We start from the raw sequence: 12,114 nt of genomic DNA, 5'->3' as shown, positions 1-12,114 counted from the left end.
GGGTATATACCCAGTAACAACATGGCTGGGTCAAATGGTATTTCTAGTTCTAGATCCTTGAGAAATCGCCACACTGTCTTCCACAATGGTTGAACTAGTTTACAGTCCCACCAACAGTGTAAAAGTGTTCCTATTTCTCCACATCCTCTCCAGCAACTGTTGTTTCCTGACTTTTTAATGATTGCCATTCTAACTGGTGTGAGATGGTATCTCATTGTGGTTTTGATTTGCATTTCTCTGATGGCCAGTGATGGTGAGCATTTTTTTATGTGTTTTTTGGCTGCATAAATGTCTTCTTTTGAGAAGTGTCTGTTCATGTCCTTCGCCCACTTTTTGATGGGGTTGTTTGTTTTTTTCTTGTAAATTTGTTTGAGTTCATTGTAGATTCTGGATATTAGCCCTTTGTCAGATGAGTAGGTTGCGAAAATTTTCTCCCATGTTGTAGATTGCCTGTTCACTCTGATGGTAGTTTCTTTTGCTGTGCAGAAGCTCTTTAGTTTAATTAGATCCCATTTGTCAATTTTGGCTTTTGTTGCCATTGCTTTTGGTGTTTTAGACATGAAGTCCTTACCCATGCCTATGTCCTGAATGGTATTGCCTAGGTTTTCTTCTGGGGTTTTTATGGTTTTAGCTCTAACGTTTAAGTCTTTAATCCATCTTGAATTAATTTTTGTATAAGGTGTAAGGAAGGGATCCAGTTTCAGCTTTCTACATATGGCTAGCCAGTTTTCCCAGCACCATTTATTAAATGGGGAATTCTTTCCCCATTTCTTGTTTTTGTCAGGTTTGTCAAAGATCAGATGGTTGTAGATGTATGGTATTATTTCTGAGGGCTCTGTTCTGTTCCATTGGTCTATATCTCTGTTTTGGTACCAGTACCAGGCTGTTTTGGTTACTGTAGCTTTGTAGTATAGTTTGAAGTCAGGTAGTGTGATGCCTCCAGTTTTGTTCTTTTGCCTTAGGATTGTCTTGGCAATGCGGGCTCTTTTCTGGTTCCATATGAACTTTAAAGTAGTTTTTTCCAATTCTGTGAAGAAAGTCATTGGTAGCTTGATGGGGATGGCACTGAATCTATAAATTACCTTGGGCAGTATGGCCATTTTCATGATATTGATTCTTCCTATCCATGAGCATGGAATGTTCTTCCATTTGTTTGTGTCCTCTTTTATTTCCTTGAGCAGTGGTTTGTAGTTCTCCTTGAAGAGGTCCTTCACATCCCTTGTAAGTTGGATTCCTAGGTATTTTATTCTCTTTGAAGCAATTGTGAATGGGAGTTCACTCATGATTTGTCTCTCTGTCTGTTATTGGTGTATAAGAATGCTTGTGATTTTTGCACATTGATTTTGTATCCTGAGACTTTGCTGAAGTTGCTTATCAGCTTAAGGAGATTTTGGGCTGAGATGATGGGGTTTTCTAAATACACAATCATGTCATCTGCAAACAGGGACGATTTGACTTCCTCTTTTCCTAATTGAATACCCTTTATTTCTTTCTCCTGCCTGATTGCCCTGGCCAGAACTTCCAACACTATGTTGAATAGAAATGGTGAGAGAGGGCATCCCTGTCTTGTGCCAGTTTTCAAAGGGAATGCTTCCAGTTTTTGCCCATTCAGTATGAAATTGGCTGTGGTTTTGTCATAGATAGCTCTTATTATTTTGAGATACGTCCCATCAATACCTAATTTATTGAGAGTTTTTAGCATGAAGGGCTGTTGAATTTTGTCAAAGGCCTTTTCTGCATCTATTGAGATAATCATGTGGTTTTTGTCTTTGGTTCTGTTTATATGCTGGATTACATTTATTGATTTGCATATATTGAACCAGCCTTGCATCCCAGGGATGAAGCCCACTTGATCATGGTGGATAAGCTTTTTGATGTGCTGCTGGATTGGGCTTGCCAGTAGTTTATTGAGGATTTTTGCATCAATGTTCTTCAGGGATATTGGTCTAAAATTCTCTTTTTTTGTTGTGTCTCTGCCAGGCTTTGGTATCAGGATGATGCTGGTCTCATAAAATGAGTTAGGGAGGATTCCCTCTTTTTCTATAGATTGAAATAATTTCAGAAGGAATGGTACCAGCTCTTCTTTGTACCTCTGGTAGAATTCAGCTGTGAATCCGCCTGGTCCTGGACTTTTTTCGGTTGGTAGGCTATTAATTATTGCCTCAATTTCAGAGCCTATTATTGGTCTATTCAGAGATTCAACTTCTTCCTGGTTTAGTCTTGGGAGGGTGTATGTGTCCAGGAATTTATCCATTTCTTCTAGATTTTCTAGTTTATTTGCATAGAGGTGTTTATAGTATTCTCTGATGGTAGTTTGTATTTCTGTGGGATCGGTGGTGATATCCCCTTTATCTTTTTTTACTGTGTCTATTTGATTCTTCTCTCTTTTCCTCTTTCTTAGTCTTGCTAGCAGTCTATCAATTTTGTTGATCTTTTCAGAAAACCAGCTCCTGGATTCATTGATTTTTTGAAGGGTTTTTTGCGTCTCTATCTCCTTCAGTTCTGCTCTGGTCTTAGTTATTTCTTGCCTTCTGCTAGCTTTTGGATGTGTTTGCTCTTGCTTCTCTAGTTCTTTTAATTGTGATGTTAGCGTGTCAATTTTAGATCTTTCCTGCTTTCTCTTGTGGGCATTTACTGCTATAGATTTCCCTCTACACACTGCTTTAAATGTGTCCCAGAGATTCTGGTATGTCGTGTCTTTGTTCTCGTTGGTTTCAAAGAACATCTTTATTTCTGCCTTCATTTCGTTATGTACCCAGTAGTCATTCAGGAGCAGGTTGTTCAGTTTCCATGTAGTTGAGTGGTTTTGAGTGAGTGTCTTAATCCTGAGTTCTAGTTTGATTGCACTGTATTCTGAGAGACAGATTGTTCTAATTTCTGTTCTTTTATATTTGCTGAAGAGTGCTTTACTTCCAACTATGTGGTCAATTTTGGAATAAGTGCAGTGTGGTGCTGAAAAGAATGTATATTCTGTTGATTTTGGGTGGAGAGTTCTGTAGACGTCTATTAAGTCCGCTTGGTGAGAGTTTTTATCATAAAGGGATGTTGAATTTTATCAAATACTTTTTCAGCATCTATTGAAATGATCATATGGTTGTTGTTCTTCATTCTATTGATACAATGTATCACATTGGTTAATTTGCATATGTTGAACCATCTTGCATCCCTGGGATAAATCCCACTTGGCCATGATGAATGATCTTTCAGGTTTGTTATTGGATTCAGTTTGCTAGTATTTTGTTAAGGATTTGTGCATGTGTTCATCAGGGATATTGGCCTGGAGTTTTCTTGTTTTGATGTGTCCTTGTCTGGTTTTGGTATCAGAGTAATACTCGCCTCATATAATGATTTTGGAAGTATTCCTTCTGCCTCTGTTTTTCAGAATAGTTTGAGTAAGATTGGTATTGGTTCTTTTTTAAATGTTTGGTAAAAATCAGCAGTGAAGCCATCAAATTCCAAGCTTTTCTTTGCTGGGAGACTTTATTACGACTTTGATTTTGTTACTTATTATTCATTTGTTCAGGTTTTGGAATTTTTTCTGAAAGATAGACTGGTAGGAAAATATCCAAACTGATGTGCAGTATGATAAAAATATGGGAAGAAGTGAAAGAGACATGGGACACAATTTTTAAAAGTCTAGAAAGTATGTATTGTATGTCTCAGAAGGGAGTGAGAGAAAGAATAGGGAAAAGTAATATTTGAGATGATGGCTAATACTTATTCAAAACTAACAAAAGACATTAAACCATGGATTTGAGTAGCACTGCAAACCAAAAGCCGGGTTAATATAAAGAGAAACATACCTAGGTATATAGTAGTAAAACAACTAAAAACTAAAGATAAGGAAAAATCTTAAATATATTGAGTTATATGACTAGAAGTTCATGATGCATTCTTTATATCCTATAAATTGAATGCAATGACAAATATACTCAATAAATATAAAATGGATCTGACTTCCTCTACCTCTTTTTCTTTGCTATGTGATTATGGGGAGAAAAGTTTATAGAAGACCTTAAAATGACTATTTTTAAATGTATTTTCCACCAGGAGCCTGTTATCATTTAAGTAACAGGAAACGAATTTACAAGTAGCCTACTTATTTGTGCTACATTGAGTATCTTCTCATAAGTGAATTTAATATCTGTCCTTGTCCCTCCTAAACAAAGTATAACAGAGACTTGGAATGTGTAAATTTAAAATTTATGGATTTTTCCTAAATGTCTCATCTATGACATTTAAAATTTTGTATTTGCTAAGGTACAAATTTGATTTGTACAATTATTCTGGTTTATATACAGAAGTCTGTCACTTTATGAGTGAGCCTAGCTAACCACAATCATCTGTTTCGTCTACTTTTATCACTAATTTGCATAGTGTCAGTTTTGTCATTTGTTCCATTAATTAATTTTAGTGAGTTTTCTTGTCCTTCACTGGTAGTATGTTGTGTTTACTAAGATGTCACAAATGTTTATAGATAAGAATAATTTTTAAATATGAACTTAGCTATTATAAAATCAAGTAGTTTTTCAGGAAATGTCCAGGTATGTGAATTGTGTATTTGGAGTGATTTTAGATAAGTTAAAGGGCTTCCACATGAACAACTAATATTGTGAAATAATATTAAAGGACATGTAAAGAAAGTAACTTGATTTCTTATAGCCTATTAATTGTTCTATTACATTCCCTCTGGTACCAGTAATTAGATCCTGCCATTAACTAAGGTTAAAAGAGATTAATGCTAGAAATGTACATGATTACTTTTTTTAATCTTCTTTTTCCCCAATTAAAGTTACATGCACTTCAGAGTAATAAACTGTGGTATTTTCCATTTAGCAGCTTTATATACATATTTAGTTGTGTATATATTCTAATATAGTTTTAAAAATAAAGAAGGGGAAGCTTTCTATATATGTATTTCATTTATTTTGCATAAAATGGCATTAGAGTTTGAAAGCACTGGATATTCCAAAACCTACCCAACAGATTTGTTTAAATAATTGAGTATATTAGATTTTTAATCTTAACAATTTATTTAATATTTCTCTAGCACACTATTTTACTAAATTGATTAGCCTATCAAATATTTAAATATAATGCATACATAATGTTAGCTTTTACTTCTCAATTATATTAATCAGAGTTTTGGATTGTTTGTTTTGTATTTGTTTGGTTGATTGGTTTTTTGTTTGTCCACAATCTTCTGAGCACCCCAAAGCAGTTTCATATTTGCCATACATTTTTATTTTGTTTTGAAAGATGTCTAATTATTTCAACTAGAAATTATTTCAGATAAAATAGTAGAAGAGGTATTATGTTGAGTAGAAGAAACATTCTACCTATATAAGGGAGCAAAAGGTTAATTCTTAACTTTATTTATAGTTATGGGAATATGTTTTGTGCACAACTGGAAGTGTCTTTGGATTTTTCAGTATAGCCTTTAACATAATTTGAACTTGCACTCATCAGTTTTAAGTCTTTGTAGTTTATGACCTACAACATAAATGTTAAACATTTCATCAGTGGACTATTTAACTAAATCGTAAACATGTTTGGGTATATTTTACTTTTATATAAATACGCAATTTATTAGGGTTGGATTTGATTTCTAGAAATATGAGTTCTAATCAAATGGCTTTATTCAAAAGCCTAATTTTCAAGAAAGAACATGCTATGAGTAAAAAGTAGCGTCCTGGAACTAGCCATAGTGAATAATTGTACTATGAAGTAATAAAGACAACTTTGGGATAAATTTAAGAAAAAACAATGTTTTATCAAAAGTAACTAATAATATTGATCTTTATATTTGAAAAAATAAAATCACCAAATGATCAAAAAAGAATTTCTGCCTTGGACAGCTGATATATACAAAAGTGTGTTTAATATTCAAAACAGAATCATAGTAATTTATCACCATTTAAGAAGTGGGGACTACTGTAGTTGATATAATATTTGTGCATACAAATTTGTGATTTTATCTTCTTAAACTGTGTCATTTTCATTACTTCCACTGAGTAGTCACCCCTTATTCAAGTTTTGCTTTCTGTGGTTTCAGTTACCCATGGTCAACCGCAGTTCAAAAATAGGCGATTGTAGAACAATAAGATATTTTAATAGAGAGGGAGACCACATTCACGTAACCTTATAATAATTATAATTATAATTGCTCTATTTTATTATTATTATTGTTAATCTCTTACTGTGCCTAATTTATAATTTAAACTTTATCATAGATATGTGTAGGAGAATACATAGTATATATCCGGTTTGATACTATCCTCAGTTGCAGGCATCCACTGGCGATCTTAGAAGATATCCCCCCCGTTGATAAGGGGTATTACTATATAGTATCTTTATTAGCCAGAATTTCCCTAAGCTTAGGTTGTTTGAATCAGCGTGGAAGGATGTTCTTTTTCGACCCAACCCCCAATCCTACCTGTTAAAAATTGATCCTCTTTAGGACTAGGAAGGATTGCTGTTTTTCAGGACCCAGATCAAATTCATTGCATCCACAAAATTTCCATTATTCTTTCTTACTCTACACTCAAGAATCTATAGCTCCTTGCATTATGGAAACCTTGGCACTATATTTTTACTTTACCTTATATTATTTCATGTATTTATCTTATTTTTTTCTCATCTCCACTGTATGTCTATTCTATAAGTTTTTAGGACAGGGATTTTTGTGCCTTGTTTACTTGTATATCATGTAACACAAGGCCATAATAGGTGTCAACTCAAATTGAGTAAGAAAGTTGAACCATCAGCAGTGTAAGACTGATTAAATTTTTGAAGCTAGAGCAAATGAAAACAGGTCATTCTTTTTATTTCAGTTTCTGTGATTGTAGTAATTAGAGGTTTTTATTGTTACCCTGCTTTCATTTTAAAACAAGGTTTTTCAAACAATCTCACTTGTTTATACCTTTCACATTAGGGTTCTTGGTCCAAATTTGTAACATGAGCTTAGTTTTTTTTGTTTTTTTTTTTTAACCTCTTGTGACTATGTGCTACTGATCTCTACATTTTGAATAATAGTGCTTACTTATCTGCCAGCAAAGCACCCTGGAATATTCTGCTACAGAATTGTAACATACACCTACAATCATAACATTCAATTTGAATAAAAATATAAAATATCCAATTTAAAATCACACACAGCTAAATTTCTCTGTGGGCCAAAAATGTATTTAGTACCTCCACTTCTGTGAGATTTCACAACTTAATATTTTTGTGTTTTCTTTCTTTAATCATTGTCGCATGTACAATATGTATTAGAACTTTGAGGTATAAAAAAAATGCTTAACTAAATTAAAAACTTTTCCTCTCAAGTTCTACATCAAACAGTTCGTTAACTGCAGACGTAAATTCTGGATTTGCCAAACGTGTTCGACAAGATAATTCAAGTGATAAGCACTTACAAGAAAACAAACCAACAATGGGTATGTCTCAGCTTTTAATTTGATATTTAATGGTATGACTCTGTAACACACATATGGTACTTTACGTTTTTTATTGTGTTTTCATAAGAATCTCCCTTTATTCATCACCTTTACTATGTGGTAGAACAAGTATGATTATCCACATATTATAGATAAGGAAACTTTAAAACACAAAAGCATTTACCCAAGATCACACAGATATTATATTGGTAGAGCCAAAACTCAAGAACCAGATCTTAAAACTCTACTTTCTACACCCTTTTAGTTATCCCTACTGTCTCATAATAATTGAAATAATTGGCTAAATGTATTACTTAATGTTACTAATTAAGTGTATTTTGCAGATAAACTATACCCACTTTAAATTTTTCTCTTAGCGTAATATTTTGAATAATTTGGCCTCTAACTCAGTGTGTAACTTCTACACAGATTCCAGTCTGTATCTAGTTACAATCATATTGTAACTCCCATTGGCAAGTTGGAAAAGATACTGATGGATCTTTCCCATCAGTATGAAAGATACTACATTCCATCAACCGCATATGGGAGTGACATGAGTTTATGGTAACAAAACCACTTCAGTTAAACTAGTGGTATATCATGCCAGCCAGTTTTCAGGCCCCAACATCTAGACCTCTGTCTCTCTGATACTACAGTTCCTAAGACTTCATTCAGAAACTATTTATTCACTAGGCATTTACCATGTCCTGTGATGAATACAGAGAGCAGTAAGACACAGTTTGATTGTTCTCTATAGGAACTGATAATTATAGCAAATGCAATTTAAAGGTGTCTCATGATATAATTTTTCTAAGGATAACATGAAAGCTATTGTTAGTTTTTTTCTGTCGATGCCCTTTGATTAGAGTAATATAAAATTCCTCAGTAACTTTGTCAACCTATATTGGTAAATGCCTGCTTCCTGTAGTAGCCAGTGTTTACCTTAAGTTCAATGGAAATTGAAGCATCAGACAGCAAATTGAAACATCAGACAGTAAGGTAGTAAAGTACAAAATTTACCTTGATCATTTGGTTTGACATGTTGTATTTAATAATGCTTAAAAATGTGTATCTGTAGTTAGTTTAGATGTGTACTGCCCCCACTGATCTTCTAAAAAAGTTCTTCAAGAATCATAATTCTACAGCCAAATAATAAATTTATAAAAACTCTCAAATTGGCCGGGCGCCGTGGCTCACGCCTGTAATCCCAGCACTTTGGGAGGCTGAGGCGGGCGGATCACGAGGTCAGGAAATCGAGACCATCCTGGCTAACATGGTGAAACCCCGTCTCTACCAAAAAAAATTAAAAAAATTAGCCGGGCATGGTGGCAGGCGGCTGTAGTCCCAGCTACTCGGGAAGCTGAGGCAGGAGAATGGCGTGAACCTGGGAGGCGGAGCTTGCAGTGAGCCGAGATCGCACCACTGCACTCCAGCCTGGGCGACTGAGCAAAACTCCGTCTCAAAAAAAAAAAAAAAAAAAAAAAAAACTCAAATCATAGAAATTGGGTTTTTCTAATATGCTTATTATCTGAAGATACAAATTCATCAAATATTTCATGTATAAAGAGATGTGAGTAAAAATATCTACTATGGGGAAAAAAAAAGTGGGAGATGATAATAAACCACAATGCTTGCCAAAGAGGTATTAGTTTGTAAGGAAAGATATTTTATATACATTATAATGTTCAAGTGAAAAATGTATTAAACCAGTTTTCTAACTAACAATGTACAAATAAACATAGGACCATCAGTAGGGAAAAAGGCAACTCCTGTTAACTTAGCAGTTAGAGAAATAACAGAGAGTGTTAAGGGAATATGTCCCTCTAAAACTAAAACCTAATATGGCCAAGAAAGTGGATAAGCAATTAAACTGATCCTGAAAAAAGTCAATGGCACCCTATTGTAACAACACTTTGTTGAGTAGAAAATGACGGTGAAAGCTAATGAAGAACCAGAAGAATGGGCATAAATAGAACATACTTGAGAGGTGGCAGTAAAAGAAAAAAGAGCTATAGGATTAAGATCAGCCCTTTAGGAAGTACTAGATGCAAATGATAATTTTAAAATTGGAAAAATATGGAAGTTTAAATCCCTGGGGAAATATAATCCAAGGAATGAGAAAAAATGGTGATACAACAAGGAAAATGAAGAAATGCTTGTAGAAATGGTCTTTTATTAGTCAGAAAGAAAGAAAATGAACATAGTATTTAATTCAGCGACTTCACCCGATGTCTGTGTATGTGCACGCACTCACTGAAACTTTAGTTTGCAATATGAATTTGAACAGCTTTTAAACCAAAGGTATTAATGTCTCTTTGTTGTTGTTGTATTTTAAATTATGTTAACTAACAACTATGAATTTCAAGAGTAAATTTTTCTTTCTATGGTCATAATTTTTATAAGTTGAACGATGAAAACTTTTTGAATGATATTTATGCATCTTTTTATTTCTTCTCTAGAACATAAAAGAAACATCTGTAAAATAAATCCAAGCATGGTTAGAAAATTTGGAAGAAATATTTCAAAAGGAAATCTAAGATAAATCACTTCAAAACCAAGCAAAATGAAGTTGATCAAATCTGCTTTTCAAAGTTTATCAATACCCTTTCAAAAATATATTTAAAATCTTTGAAAGAAGACCCATCTTAAAGCTAAGTTTACCCAAGTACTTTCAGCAAGCAGAAAAATGAAAATCTTTGTTTTCTTCTTTTGTGTTCTAAAAAAATAAAATTTCAAAAGAAAAGGTTGTCTTTTAACTTTTTTAAATATTTGTTGCCTTTTAAAATCCCTGAGTGTCAGTTACCATGGTGGCAGCTTAGTTTTACTATGCCACAACAAGTTGACTAGGACATTTTAGTAAATGGTAGTGAGTTAAATTATCTTTATTATTTTTTAAAAATAAGAATTTAGAAGTGGTAAAGTTATGGCCCAAGATGTATTTGGTTCTCTATTATGTTTTGATACATTATTTTAGTCATATATATGACTTTCCTTTTCAAAAATACTTTAATGTACAAGTGTAAATATATGTGCCCATAAAATCATTGTAAATATTATTTAGTCATCACAAATAAAATATTGTCCCTTGCTACTTGATATATTAAAGATGTAGATTTTAAAGTGTTTCATTTTCTTGTCTCATTACTACCCCTTACATACTCTAAACCAGTGGTCCCCAACCTTTTTGGCACCAGGGACTGGTTTTGTGAAAGACAAAACCTCAGACTGAGAGTAGGGGGTGGTTTCAGGATGATTCAAACACATTACATTTATTGTGCATTTTATTTCTATTATTATTACATTATATATTACATATATAATTAAATAATTATATAACTCACCATAATGTAGAATCATTGGGAGCCCTGAGCTTGTTTTCTTGCAACTAGACGGTCCCATCTTGGGGTAATAGGAGACAGTCACAGATCATCAGGCATTACGTTCTCATAGGGAGTGTACAACTTAGATCCCTCACATGCACAGTTCACAATAGGGGTCACACTCCTATGAGAATCTAATGCCACTGCTGATCTGATACGTGGCAGAGCTCAGGTGGTAATGCCAGCAATGGGAGCGGCCACCTACCACTCGCTTCCTGCTCTGCGGCCTGGTTCCTAACAGACCACGGTTCGGAACCCCTGTTCTAAACTATTATTTTATAGAAAATGTGAATTTTGTAGATTTGTATTTCAGGTAAGATCAAGATATGTGGCGCCAGAGCCAAGTCTGAAAATAATCCACAGGCCTTGTAATGATAATGGGAAAAGATGTTTCAATCATTCTTGCTGCTATAGGAAGTACATGGAGCTGCAACTTAATTATACACTGTTTACTTGCCTTGCCTGTCCTGTTTGTTTGCTGAATGTAACATATTTGGCCAAATGCACTTTTAATTTTATGCAGCACAGGACCCTTCACACCAAAGCAAGCAAGCTGAAATATTTTAAGCCTTTCAGCTAATCAAGTTTATCCACTTAAAATCTGGCTGGGAGAGTGTGAGAATGATCTTTGAGGTCCCTTTCAGCTCTGACACTGGTGATTCCATATTTATAGAGCATATTCAGGATGTGTCATACAGAAAACCACCATAAACACATTTTTTTTTGGTCCCTTCGACATTTGGTTTTTCGTTGTGTTGCCTGTTTAACAATCACTTTCACCTCTCTATTCCTTTCAATTTTAGGTAAAAGAAACCTTTTTACCAGATAGTGATGAGTGGCTACCATGATTAATAAGTGACTAGACCTCATGGTCCTCCTCATACTAAAAGGTATGAGCACGATTTTCTTATATACCATTTTTATCAGGTAGAGATTTGGCCTTCTATAAAAATTAATAAAAGAGCCTTTTGTCATATAACTGTATAAAGGGGAAGTTGGGGGAATAAACCATAATGAATGGGAAAAGACAGCTATTAACTGTGAATTTAAACTAAAACAAGAATGCTATTTGATAAGTCACTGTGAAAACATTTTTAAGTGAGCCTTATGTAAAAAGTAGATCAATCATAAGTGAATATGTAACAGTGAATTTTCAAAGTGAACATGCCCACATAACCAGCACTCAAATGATGAAATAGAAAATTATCTGTACCTCAGAAGACTCTCTTACACCTTCTCCCAGTCATCACCTCCCTCAGTGGTAACAGCTATCCTAACTTCTAACACCACAGTTT

General features: G+C 34.0%; 1 protein-coding gene across 5 annotated transcripts in view; it reads left to right on the top strand.

Annotated features, from left to right (window-relative positions):
* KIF18A (kinesin family member 18A) overlaps positions 1-11,705 on the top strand; it is an 87,832-nt gene extending 76,127 nt beyond the window's left edge. For 4 of the 5 annotated variants that reach the window (XM_001138250.5, XM_009460131.4, XM_063783952.1 and 1 more), the window contains 2 exons: positions 7,330-7,439; positions 9,899-10,561. In XM_001138250.5, coding sequence (XP_001138250.1) covers positions 7,330-7,439; positions 9,899-9,981 — 193 coding nt within the window. In that variant the 3' untranslated portion in view covers positions 9,982-10,561. Of the gene's footprint in view, positions 1-7,329; positions 7,440-9,898; positions 10,562-11,622 lie in introns of those variants that run through there. The other variant, XM_016920599.4, reaches the window with a different exon arrangement.
* Positions 11,706-12,114: the final 409 nt, after the last annotated feature.

The sequence above is a fragment of the Pan troglodytes genome, chromosome 9 (assembly GCF_028858775.2).
Source record: "Pan troglodytes isolate AG18354 chromosome 9, NHGRI_mPanTro3-v2.0_pri, whole genome shotgun sequence".
Classification (NCBI taxonomy): domain Eukaryota; kingdom Metazoa; phylum Chordata; class Mammalia; order Primates; family Hominidae; genus Pan; species Pan troglodytes.
Note: the sequence above shows the minus strand (reverse complement) of the source record. Positions and strands in the feature narration are given on the sequence as shown.